Source organism: Parasteatoda tepidariorum, chromosome 8 (genome assembly GCF_982258835.1).
Source record: "Parasteatoda tepidariorum strain Cologne lab strain chromosome 8, Ptep-v5.0, whole genome shotgun sequence".
In the NCBI taxonomy this organism is placed as follows: domain Eukaryota; kingdom Metazoa; phylum Arthropoda; class Arachnida; order Araneae; family Theridiidae; genus Parasteatoda; species Parasteatoda tepidariorum.
Genome location: NC_141762.1, coordinates 39,074,920 through 39,089,394, shown reverse-complemented (window position 1 = coordinate 39,089,394; position 14,475 = coordinate 39,074,920). Strand labels below are relative to the sequence as shown.

The following is a 14,475-nucleotide window of genomic DNA, read 5'->3' as shown; positions in this document are numbered from 1 at the left end:
TCAAACAAATTTCTCCTATACTTATACTTTCCACAGTATATCCCATAGCCCCATCCCATAATACCAAAAGGGCCCATTACCAACATAAGTGTCAAACATCGTAGGGCGATTTTTCATACTTCATCTAAACGAATTAGTACCATTAATTTTGTTTTTTAGTTCGTAGCTTATTTTTTGTGTCAATCAGAACCAAAAATAATTGAGCATTACTGACGTCAATAACAGTTTGGATTTTTTTTATGTTGTCTTAAATGATTTAAGTGCCAGTTCTCCATCTATTTGACTATTTTAATTGATAATTTATTTTTTTTACTTCAATTAGTAACTATTACCAAAATTAATTAAGCATCCTTTACGTCAATAAAAGTACAGCGATTTTTTTTCGGTTTTTCTAAACAATTAATGTACTTTTTTTTCCATTGGATTATTTTTTCGTAATTTCAATTAGAAACTATAACTAAAATTTACTAAGCATCATTTTATTTTATTTTATAAAAGTCTTTGAACAATCGGCTCAACTTAGAGTTTACGACTACCAATGTTAAACTCCATAGCCTTGTAATTTTGAACTTAATCCAGAAGACAAGGGATCAAGTATTAGGAGAAATTTGCCTTCATGGAGAACTTTTTGATAGACCTAACTCGCATTTGGAGTTACATGGAGCATTAAGATACTTAATAATTTCAGAAAAATCATTGAAAATAATCATTCTTCACACACGTTCAAATTGGTTGACATAAGAAAAATTTGATTCACTGTTACTTGAAAATATTTGATAAATTTTATCTCAAAAATATAAAGACACAAGAAATTTTCAAAGAAAATGTAATAAAGCTCTTTTATTATTATATACATTGTATAAATATCACAAAAAGGAAACAGGTTTGAAAAATAAATCTCACAAAGTGATCCCTTTTCTACATAAATTCTTTGAAATAACTTAATGAAACGTGTTTTACAATAATTTTATGATATGAGAAAAGTACCCATCATCGCAAATATGAGCAAATAACATAAATATGGCAGTTTGAATGAAAACAAAAACAAGTCCGTTCATGTGTAATCTCATATTTACAGAATAATAAAATATGCCCATCTCTCTTTTATTTAACTGAGCACAAATTTCAAGAGAAGAATTCCACATCTGACAGAGATTCCATTTTATTATGCTTTGAAGACCTGTAATCCTCTGTATCTTCATCCTGTAAGTATCAATTTTTTATTTATTAGTATTATATGAATCTATTTTAGAACAAAATAAGAGAAAAATTGGATGATGACAAATATTAAATTAATGTTATCTTATCAGAAAATTCGCAAAATTTCTATTTGTTTTAATTTTATGTTTAGTTACATTATACTTTTAATCTTTAAGTTAACAATTAGGTATTTACTTTAGTATGCTTTTTCATGTTTTGTATTCCTTTCATAAAGTTTTTTTCAATCATTCCATAACATTTTGCTAACTTTTAGCAATTTAATATATTTTAATGTAATATTAACAACAAATGGACCTTGCCAACTTAATTATTGAATAGTTTAAAAAAATTAACATAAGGGCTATTCAAAGCAATCAAAACTGTATTGGCTATTACTTAATCTATAGTTATAACACATAGCAGCTGGTGCGACTAAATAGTGCAGGTTGCTATATCTCGAATATTTTTATGCTATACTTTTAACAAATAAGAGCAATTCAGTATCTAAAATGAATTTAACATCTAAATATAAACAAAATCATTCCTCAAAATTGTACACATTTAAAATGATTTACAAGAGTTTGATAAACTGATTTAGAAAATATAGCCAATTCTAACATATTAAAATTTAACATAGCTTAACAACGATTTGGGAAAAATGCAAGTTAACTTCAGCATAAGTTTTTATTTTCATATTTAAAAAAAAAAATTCCTTCCAATCCTAAAATATTGTTTAAATTCTACAAAGATTAACAAAACTAAAGGGAGACAAATGTTTCTAATTCACAAGGAATGTCTATATAATTAGAATGCACTTAAAAATGGTGTCATGATTTTTTATGCTAGTAAGTATTATGCCATAAGTCTCAATATATGCAACAGAATGTCAACATGATACCAATTAGATGAAAGAAAAGGACCCCAAGTTTTTGAAATTGTTTTTCTAAAATCATAGAATATTAAAGTGTTTCATAAAATTTTCCATAACAGTTACAAGAAATAATTAATCATTGATGCTAAAAGGATCTAATAAATACTAGATATAATTCGTTAATTATTTGAAGAACATAAAGATTTAATTCCATGTATAAGGTGACACAAATTCAGACACTTTACCTTATCAGTCTCACCAAGATAGCTGGGCTCAGGCTCAGAGTTGTACACATGAATCACATCATCTTCCAAATCTGATTCTAATTTCAGAATTTAAATATTAATTAAGTGGAAAAAAGGACATGATGATAAGTATAAAATTTATTTATATTGATTAAATATATATAAAAGTTTTACTATTTGTATTAATATTTTAAATTATTTATTGACAGTATATTTTAAAGGTCACACTTTGCATTTGTAATCAAGAACATAAATATTAAGTATTGTAGCAATAAAAAAATGCAGTATATTTCACAAATATATAGATTGGTATATGCAGTAGTCAGAAAAACTAAACTAGCAATTTAATTATTTTTGTAGTTAACTTCAACTACTTTACTATAGCTGTAATTAACTACAGCTGGTACTACTTTTTTTTTTTAAATGTAGTGACTACAAACTACTTCTAAAATGTAGTCCCTATTTTACTACTTTTAGGAGACAAATTTTGCTGAGGAATTTAATTTTCCCCCATGTTTAAAACAATTTTGAATAAAAAGTTGGCTTATTTTAACAAGAAGAATTATTAAGAAATATTTATTCATGTTTTCATTCCATTCAGCCATTTCATTATTTTGAACCATTTTTTACGAATTTGTTCTCATAATCTTCAAATTTTTATGCCTTTCTCAACAACGTATATTTAATTTAAACAGTGTGAAGAGATTATCAAATATGTGCATTTTTGTTAAGTTCTTAATGCTGTTTCATTTACTTTAAATAATGATGTACATCAAAAATTACAAAGAAAATATATTACGTTCCATTGAAATCTCATCAATGTTTTATAAATGTACTTTTGCTATAGAAGGTGTAGCCAAAGTGATAATTGCTAGTATTCATTATGGCCAGCTTTCAAATTAGTAATATGCAATTCTTATGAACGCTTGGCTTCAGGGGCATTATTATTCTGTCCATTCATAGATAAATGATGATTTTTATCAATCAAATTTGAAAAATTAGTTGTATTTTAACCTTATTTCTTCACTTAACTAATGTTAAAGGTAGCTATCATGAATCACTACAAGCTACAGTTTCTTTGTATCGCCTTACTCACTACACGACTTTTTTAAAAAGCAGCGCATAACACTAAAAACTACAAAAAAAGTAACTAATACAGTAGTTTTGCTACTAGTAGCATGCTACCTCTGACCACTGAATATATGTATAAAAATAAAATGTGCACGACTTGTAGTTCATTGATAAAAGATACTTATAAAAGCTCAAATCAAAAATAATAGTATGTCAAAAATATACTAAGTTCTAATTTTCAAAGTTTTTATGCTTTAGAAGTAAAAATCAAAAATTTAAACCAGAATATGCAATAAAAGAATTGTGTGATGACGGCTGTGATCCCAATTAAAAAAAAAAAGGATAAACAAGCATCTATAATCTTAAGTCATGGTTCATAAGCAAAAGTAAAAACAAAATTCAAGGACTTTTCAAAGATAATTATTGACAGCTTTTTATAATACCTTTTAGTTCAGAAATTGATAAATCTAGTTGTGTATGCATATTTTATTGTCTTTAAAAAAATATTTCAAAATTGTTTAACCTAATTTCTACACTGCAGCACCCCCTATTGACAGGAAGTTTAACTAGAGGTGCGATTTGGTGGGATGAAAAAAATCTCTTATTACCCAAACATAATGCTGCAAAGCATACATTTTTATCGTGTTATGTTTTTTTCTTCATTGATTTTCAAAATCCATCATTCATTTTTCGGACCTCCAGTAATTTCAGAATTGTTTAATCTAATTTCTATTCTGCAGCGGCCCCTATTGACAGGAAGTTTAACTAGAGGTGCTATTTGATGGGATTAAAAAATCTCTTATTACCAAAGCATAGTGCTGCAAAGTATACATTTTTATCGCGTTATGTTTTTTTCTTCATTGATTTTCAAAATCTATCATTCATTTTTCGGACCTCCAGTAAAAAGTGAAAGAAAGGATCTGATTAAGGGGACATATCTACTGATGTGAAAAAATTTTAAGGTAGATTATGGAATTGATGATCCAAAATCAGCTCAAGACATATAATTTTATACTTTTCAAAGAAATGTAACATTTTTCAGAGTTTTCAATACCTTGAAGACTGGAGGAAAAAACTTCCAATACCTATTCAGGAACTTTATATGAACCATGAAAATACAACTTTCAAAGGCATCTGAAGTTTACATAAATCTTTCAAATCAATAAAATTTTTGAATATTAGCAAATTGATAAACACACGGAAAAACTATAATTGTCACTACATATTTAAAACACAGAGAAGTGTGCTTACAAGAAAAATATGAACACAAACTTGTATCATGTGAGTCAAGATTTTATAAATGTTGCTTCAAGAAATGATAAATTCCTACAAGTAATCAAGTACAGAAGTTTTTTTTGGAAGAGTAATAAGATAAAAGTATATCATTATGTTCAGAAAATAAAAACATCAAAATCAAATAAAACATGATAATTACACAACAATGATAATTATAATTAAAAAAACATTATTTTGCAGATAACCGTTTTTAGCATATTTATTTTAAACATGATTTTAAAACAAGTAAATAAAAGCTTTAAAAAAATATGAAAAAACGAAAATTTAATTATTATGTAAAACTTATAGGTTAAATGATCTTTTCTAAATTCAACAAAATATACATACCATGGAAAACATATTTTGGCTTTTTAATTTTGCAAACCATTTCAGCAAGATCAGTAAATGAAGCATTCCTCAGATTTTTCTAAAAAAATATTTTATGAAGAAATTTACAAATCTGAATCAAAGACACGTATTAAAAAAAATGACATTTTTGCAAATAAAAAAAATGCACATTTAAAATTTTTTTTAAATTTCTATTCTTTTATTTCCCTGAAAGTTTTATTTTAAAATCAATTTTTTCTCTTCATTTTATTTATTTTTTAAAACCAATTTATTCTTTGAAAAATACACAAAAACTTTCTTTGCATTCCAAAACTATTAAAAGTAGTTGTGTTTATAAAGTTGGTAGGAAGTTCATAAGAAATACAAGTAAAAACACATATTAAGTAAGCACAGTCATTATTAAAGTATTTTCACAAAAAAAAACTACCAAGGTCAGTGCGCCTAAATGTGACACAATTTCATATTAGTTTGTCGTATTTAGGTCTAACTAGACCTTTAATTGAATATATTTGTCGAAAAAGGATCAAGCACTATGACTGCACTTCTAAACAAATTTTTCGTGTAGAAATTGAATTATTATCAGTAATTTAAGAAAATATATATCACTGTCCTATTTAGGATATTTTTGTCTCATTTACATACCTGCCAACTTTTACGCATTTGGCGTAAAATGGTATTTCTATATTTAAAGTGGAAGTAAAATTTATGATTTCTATATATTCCTTGCATATAGAAACTTAATTTATAATCTTTTTGATCCACCACTATTTTTAAGAAAATTAAGCATATATACTAATATGTAATACTGTTTTGGTAGTCCGCATAAGCTTGTTCAAAATACAGCGTATGATTCTACCTAAAATTTTAATTTAAATTCCATTTTAGAGTTTTCCTTGAATGACAAGAAGTCCTAATTAAACCTAAGTTTGTGATCAATAATCATAAACAATGAAATTAAAAATAAAATAAAATCATTCATGTCAACAAATATAGTAAATACCTGGTAGGTGTTAATTTGAAGTAAATTGTGCAGTGATTTATGACCCATCTTCATATTTGGAAATAATGTCTTTCCATGATTATATCCAACTTCCTAGAGACAAATTAGCAGTAGAACTTAATATTCAATGAATAAAAAGAAATGAAATGTTCAAATGTATTTAAAATAGTAAGAAAAAAATACTTTTAAAAAACTTCAAAAGTTCATTATTTTTGATTCTCACCATTATTTCATCAAAACTACCAAACTGTAAAGTTTTATAACTATCTATGGGTGGTCTGATGTAGGTGCAATAATCACTTCTCTTCAGTTGGTCAAGTTGCTTGACACAAGTTACATAGGCAAGACGAGATTGAATCTCTTGAAGACTAGGAACCTAAAATAAACAGCTCAACTTATGAGAAATACAAAAATGAAATAAAATTTATAGTCATTGAATAAATAACATATATGCAAATAAAGAATGTACTTAAAAAACAATAAAGTATTTAGAGAGAAATAATTTCAAATTAAACTAGATATATTAGAATTTACTACAGTTAATATAAAATTAAAAGAAAAAAAAACATTTAAACAAATATAACACAAAAGATTAAAAGGTTAAACATCACATTAATGAAATTATAAATTAAAAACTTAAACATGATTATGATACTTAAAAACTGCATAAAATTTAAAAATCAAGACTATCATTAAATTTGTGGATGAAATAAAGGTAATTTATTAAAACTATCTATGATAAACTGCATCCAATTTAAACTATGCGTATAAAAAAGTGTAAATTAGATCAATTTTAACTAGTATACATGATAAAGTGCATTTCCTCAGTCTTTCCTTATAAGACTTACATATTATTTTTATTTTAAAATTACAAGTGAAAAAAATCTCACTTTAACAGGCGTGGCCCATGGATTCCATTTTTTCCAAAGTAACCACCATCCGCTTAAAGTATCACCATAATTTGTAAGATCTATTTCATCCTGGCTTCCAACATCAATGGCAATTATTGTTTCAGCTCCCATGTCTCTCATGACATCAGCTTAAAAAGATTAACAAAAAATTAATGATAAAAATCCTTCCTATTAATTTTTAACATGAAATGAAATGCATTATGATTTTTGGGAATAAATGATTAACAAAAATCTTATCAATACATATCTTCTTCTAGAGCCGAGAGCATTCCAAAAAAGTCCTAACAAGTTTTTTCCATCATAAAATATATATACAGAAATTAAAAAAAAACAAAAAAATAATTTTACATTAAATTATAATTTTATTTTTATTCATCGAAATGGATATTTTTTTTAAAAAAAATTGTATACATTATTGAACAGTATAAAGCTCTATTGCTAAGATACTACTACACTTTACTAATATTTTTAATTTTTTATAAAATCAATTTATAAACACAATGACTAAATACTGAAATATTATACATATAATATTTCAGTATTTAGTCATAGAGTTTATGCACTATCTTAAAGAAAAGGAGTAACAACTTTTATTTTTAAAAAAGACTTTTAAGTTGATCAACTTTCTTAGCTCTTGCAGAAAAGACTTAAAAAATCACAAACTTAACAAATAAAAGCAACAAATAAAATGTAATCAGTACTTCAAGAATTCTCATAGAAGTGAGCTGTTTTACTTCGTTTTGCCTATTACATTGCTCACAAATAATTATTTCTTCAATCTTAACTGCAAATTCACAAAATAATTGCAAAAAAAGAAAGAAAAAAAGATAATTAAACTTGAAAAAATGAAACAAAATATTTTAATTTACTGATAATAATGAAACCAGGTTTAAAATTTAGTGAATGGAATTAGCAAATTAAATATAAGAAGCAATTTAAAAATTACATTTTAAAAAACGTATACGAAATATTAATTAATATATCATTAATGAAATGCTTAATTTATGCTTCAAAATGCTAACAAAAATGTTGATGTCAGTATAATCTGTCACTATAAAATGTCTCTGTATTTTTCATCTTTCATGAGATGCATTTTTGGTACCCAAGATTCAGTTTACTTTGAGTACACAGTAGGACTCAAAACAATTCCATAAGAAACTAATAAATACCTGGCAAATTGTTCAGATAGCAGCCATCAACAAGAAGATTGCCATCTTTAGGATCACAAAGCGGTGGTATCAGCATAGTGACAGACATACTGGCCCGAACGTAACGCCATAGACAGCCTGTTTATACATAAGTTCAAAAAAATCACATTGATATCAAAACTAAGCAACACTAACCTGGAAGATTATTGACATATCCTCCATCAAGGAGTAAGTGCCCATCGAGGGGATCACACATTGGAGGCATATAACCAGAGAGAGACATACTTGATCTAATGTAGCGCCATAGTGACCCTGTAAATCACAGAAAGCGCTAAACATCACTGGCTGAAGATCACTAAACATTTAATAAGTTTTTTTTTTAAATTATAAATACAGTCAAACTCGTTTATTGCGAGAGCTGATTCAATGAAAATTGGGCTGTTATACAAAAATATTTTTTAAAAAAGATTAGTTTAAAGGTAAAGGAAATCTTGGTTGCTACCACGAGCATAAATTTAATTTAAAGAAAAAATTTTATAAACTATTTAAAAATTATTTTATTAAAATAGATGAAAAAAAGAGCACCCGACTGTTGATCATTATTTATTAATTTTGAAAGAGTTTAAAAGCCTTATTTAGTTCAAATTTTTCAAACATTTTAGGTAGATAAGTAATAAACAGTAAGAATGTTTGGTCTGCTGAGCTATAAATTACATAATCAGTTAAGCCTTGAAGCTATAGCTAAGCAACAGATGCATAAGAAATCGTAGTCACTGCAATGACTAACAAAAGATGTTGCCACGCAAACCATAGAATACCTGTTCCATTTTTGATAAAAATCAAGTGTTAAATCTGCACTTTGTTTTTTACGTGGACACGTATCTTTGATTATAAGAAAATCACATGTAAGTCTAACAATGCTGATTAGGTTAAAACCAACCTATTTAATAACCAATTTTTTCACTTCAACATACAAAAAGAAATAAAAATTACTATTTTTAGGCATCCAAAAATTGCTATTTTTAGCCATTTTTTTATTCATTTATTCGCCGTTTTTATTTATTGATTTTGACTCACTTACGCATAACGAACACCACGATTAAACAAGCAAGTTACCTCAGTCTTTATGTTCTCGCTATAACCAAGTTTGACTGTATTAAAAAAGTCACTTCAAATTACATTTCATTGTTTCATAGCAACAAATGAATAAATTGAAGAAGAGAGAGAAAGAGAGTATAAAAAAAACAGGACAAATCAACCATGAGAACAAAAGGATTAACAAAAGCTCCATGCAATAGTAAGAAATAGCAAGAATTGAGTATTTAAAAAAAGTTTGGAATCAAGAAAACAATTGAAATGAATAATATTTAGCATAAAAGAACTAAATACACCCAAAAAGATGAAATTTAGTAGCAACAATTGATTCTCTCAAAACCACAATAACTACTTTTTATATTTTTAAATCAGCTCAAAAAAAACTATGAACAAAACTAAATTGAAGAGATTAACAAATATTAAAAGAAACGAATAAATACAATAAAAATGAAATGTCTATTGCTTTTATGTAAAATGAAAACATGCATAAAAGTAAGCTTACTTGCATATACTCAAATATTCTGATGTGAAAATCAGAATTTCAACTATGTTCATGCTATTTTAGAAAAAATATGTCTAGGAATTTAGTATTATACTATAATGAAATTAAAGACATTTGTGAATTTATAAAGTAACTTTTTTAAAAACAAAAATTTCTATTAAAAGGAAATAGACTTACAATACATATATTTTTAATATTCAATTTTGATAATGTGTAGTTGATAATGTCTAAATGATAAAATACAAAAAGTTTTCTTGAAAAACAATTAATGTTATAGTTAGGAACAAACTTATATTTTACTTGAATAACTATGCACAAGCTTAGATACAAGAAATGTTAAAATTAATAATCAGAATTTTAAAAAAGCAAAATTATTTAAGAAAAACTATTTTTTTTTTAAATACAGTTTGTTATGTAAATGTACAATTTTAGAAAAACATAAACAATTGTTAGAAAAGCAATACTTTTATTATCATATTAAATATAAATTACAGTTAATACCTCAATAGATGCACACTCTTTTGCCTAGAAAAATCTTACATTATTCTTTAGTTTAATTTATTATGATTTATTATAATAATTTTAAGGTATGTTATAATATGAAGATTATATTCCATTATTACCATTCTTATATGACATCTAATATCAATGTTTAGTATCTTCAAATAAATTTTAATTTATTATTAAAATAGAAACTGTTGTATTTGTGTTTACTGAAAATACACTAATTTTTAAAAAATGAAAAAAATAATCAATCCAATGAAATAAATACCCAAGTTTTTAACGGGTCAATTGTTTCAAATCAGGTCAAATCGGGCCAATTGTTTGGGTCACAGTCAAAAAATTCAATTAAATAGAAAAAAAATACATTTAATTTCAATACAAAGCAGACTATTATATAAGAGAGAATTGGTAGACCTTAAAAATACATCTAAAATTTAGCTAAATATCTCTTTGTGTTTAAATGCAAAAACTTTAATAGAATGAAAAGAAAATAACAAACAAAACGATATTAAAATTTTTAGACAATAAAAAAAAAATTATCATCCAAAATATTTTTAAAGAGTTTCAAAAAAAGTTAACTATTAACTTAATATTTGAGGAAGAGAAAAAAAAATTATAGTTATTTTCCTTTAGAAATGAAATTTAACAAAATAGTGAAAAAAAACATATATATGCAAAAACAAATATACCTTGCAAGTTTGTTAAAATAAAGTTGGAAGTTGGTTAAGAGGAAATCAACTATGCTGCTTAATTCAAAATATAGTAAGAGCACATACTTAACTCAAAATTATACACTTAGATGACGTATCTTAATATATATATATATATATACGTATATATATATATATATGTATCGTATATATATATATATGACGTATATATATATATATTGACATATATATATATATATATATATATATATATATATATATATATATATATACGTATATATATTGACATATATATATATATATATATATATATATATATATATTGACATATATATATATATATTGACATATATATATATATATATATATATATATATATATATATATATATATATATATATATATATATATATATATATACACTTAACAAAATATTGCTATATCAATACCCTGCACAAAAATATTTCAGCTTGATCAAAAATCTCCGCATGTTTCTATATTTAGATTCACAAACTATTTCAATTCCTTCCTTCTACATGAGTCACAAACATGTCTGCAATACCTGCAAGAGTAAAATCGATAATTGGCAAGCTGCTGAGGTATTTTCAGGAACAAGCAAGACGGTCTTGCAAAAAGGACATCAATGCTACTTCCAACGAGATTTTGCATATTTTCATTCCATTCTATAGAGCATCGTATCAAGCAATTGATGCATAAAAATTATTAATTATTAATTCAGAATAAAGTAAAATCATTAGAGAGTTAAAAATCTCTAAATAATTCCCAGCAGCCTACAGTGGCAAATTGTCCTACATTTCTACCTTCTGATGGGTCATAACTGCCAGGAAAAGCATCTCCATCGTGTTAGAAACTTTACTAACCCTGAGTGTTTATTCTGTACTTCGATAGATACATTGAATGCAGTATGCAAAAAAAGAAGAAAAAAACGCCCGGGAAACTTATGTTCTAATAATTGGATCTTCACATGCTATGACTCTCATAATGGTTCAAAGGATGACCTCAAATATGCTAATTAATTAATGCCGACAATATTTAATTTTACGAAATCATACACAAAAACGTACTTTATCTGAATAAACATACCTTTTTTTACAACAAATTAAGATTCCTGACACTCAAAATATAGGGAGTAACCACAATCAAGGAAATATAATCCCAACAGTTTGGTCAGGACAGAAGTCCCAAGTTTGAACCTCTTATTGTTAATTTCACTTTTTGTGTATTTCATCATATATTAAGGACTTCTTAAACTTACAATTCAAAATTTTTTTGAAGATTGTTAAATAAAATAATATTAAATTAATAATTGTTAAATAAATTATTATTAAAAATGATTTTTTACATAGAATCATTTTTCAACAGACAAATTCTATGATTATGGGTAAAAATTTGTCAATTCACTAACAAAGTTCTCATGACGTGGCAAAATACACAAAAAGAAAAATTAACATTAAGGGGTCCAAACTTAAGGAAGCTCTCCTGACTAAATTATTGACACCATATTTCCCAGATTAGAGCTACTCTCTATATTTTGGGGTCCAAAAATCAAATCCTTCGAATAAAAGGTATGTTTATTGAGAGAAAGTACGTTTTTTAACCTGATTTTGTAACTTCAAATATTGACTGCACAAATTAATTAGCATACTTGAGGTCACTCCCTCAAAACCATTAAGATTGGGTCTTAGCATGTGAAAATCTGAATATTAGATTCAAAGTTATTTAAGGTGGGCTTTTTTGCACACTGTACATGGTGGCACTTAAATATCACTTTACTGATGCTAGAGAAGTTTTGGGACGATGACATCCTCAGGATTATTTCATTTATCTATTTCACTCCCTATATTTGTATTTACTTCAAAATAAAAACAAAAATGTGAGTCACAAGAAGAGCCCCAAGTGTAAATCTGATTTCCAAATGAATTAAAAACACCATCGACTCAACAATTTGGAACAACATTTTTTAAAACATTATTGCATCCATATTTTCATTAAGAGTAATAGGTATCAAAATATTGGTAAAAATGAGACTCATACAGATAAATTGGAAGAATCTAACATAAAATGAATCAAAAGGAAGATATTCTATTTGCCATCATACGTACAAGAAACGAGGGACAAGATAATTAACGATAACAATGATGAAATAAAAATTATCACATATTAAACACAACAGATAAACTTTTCAAAATAGTAACTTAAAATTTTATGTCACTCACATTTATAAAATGATAAGATTTAAATCCCTCCCAAAAATAGAGTAAAGAATTACCCAATATTAAATGAAAAGCTTTGTGACAGTATTATTGTTTCCACAATTAGAGAAAAAATTTTAAGCAAAAGCACAATAATCCTTGAACAAGAAAGAGAAATACAGGGTGATCACAAAGCACTCAATAAAAAAAATTCCTTAACTCTTCCCCCTGATTTTTTTCTTTCAGGTTGATTTTTATTGAATTTTATTGATTTTTATAGTCAGGGACATACATTTTATTATTAATTTTTCACTTATGCCTAGTTCTTATACATTACATAACATAACTCTTATACTTGTCATTAAAATTAAAAGAAAAAATTATTTCCAAGATTAAATTGAAAGAAAAATTTTATATTGTATAAAATATTGAAAAAAAAAATTTTTGGAAAAAATTTCAGATTTTTTGATATCTTAAACTCAAAATTCTCCCCAAATTTTTGGGCATTTAACTTCATTTATAGATTTTTCCCCATTTTGGGTCCACCCTGTAATAAGTGTTTTTGAATCAAGATATTTTTAAAATAAATTCTTGAAAGAGGATCTTTTATACATTTATTTTTGAGTTCATTAAATTAATGATCAGCACAATGGATATACAGAATTCACTTCTAGAGACCTATAAATATTTTTTTAAAAAAAACCTTAGAATACAAAAGAAATTTTATGTCAACTATCAGAATTTTATATTTAAATAAAACAAAACTTTTTATGATAAAAAGGAAACTATAAAAATCTCCCAAGGTTGGCATTACAACAATATATCTTAAACCTATAATATTACTATTACTGGGAAAGGTAATAAAACAATAAAAACAAATGCATATAAATAAAATGATCTGATTCAGAACTTTCAAACGAATCAAAAAGTAAGAATTTTTAAAACAATAATTATTTTTAAGAAAAATTGTTGCTTACATGGATCAAAAATTGGAATGGATTTATAGAAATTGTTTTTATACATGAAGGAACATTAAAATATTTGCACTTTAAATCAGAACAGATTAAACTGCAAACAAATTGGATATTTTGACAAACAAATTGGATTGGATAATTTATTTCTAAAAAAATAATAGAACATAAATATTAATGTAACAGAATGAGGATTATAAGAACTAAACATGAGCATAAAAACAGGAGGAAATCTTCAGCCAGCGATAAAAAAAACCTATTTCTCTCTTGAATACCAATAAAATTTGATAAAAATGTTCTTAAAAATTATATTTAACTTCAATACTATTAAAAAAATTTAAAATACAAGGTTTGCTCAAATGAAAAATGAACATGAGCGATAATTTCAAAGATACAGTAGTGATAACAATGCCCCATGCAAGGTCATAAAGGAAAGTAGGAGTGACATCA

The 14,475-nt window shown here is 25.7% G+C and overlaps 1 protein-coding gene across 3 annotated transcripts in view; it reads right to left on the bottom strand.

Annotated features, from left to right (window-relative positions):
• Positions 1-825: 825 nt before the first annotated feature.
• The window catches only part of sws (patatin like phospholipase domain containing sws), a 57,674-nt gene continuing 44,024 nt past the window's right edge, over positions 826-14,475 (bottom strand). The window contains exons 28-34 of one of the 3 annotated variants that reach the window (XR_015428710.1): positions 8,091-8,381; positions 6,901-7,049; positions 6,234-6,386; positions 6,011-6,103; positions 5,011-5,089; positions 2,317-2,393; positions 826-1,203 (exon numbers count right to left, since the gene is read on the bottom strand). Coding sequence is in view for 2 of the 3 variants with exons in the window: in XM_087150139.1 (XP_087006265.1) it covers positions 1,126-1,203; positions 2,317-2,393; positions 5,011-5,089; positions 6,011-6,103; positions 6,234-6,386; positions 6,901-7,049; positions 8,091-8,207 (746 nt within the window). In the remaining variant the exon portion in view is untranslated. The remainder of the gene's footprint in view (positions 1,204-2,316; positions 2,394-5,010; positions 5,090-6,010; positions 6,104-6,233; positions 6,387-6,900; positions 7,050-8,090; positions 8,382-14,475) is intronic. The other 2 variants (XM_087150139.1, XM_087150138.1) reach the window with 2 other exon arrangements.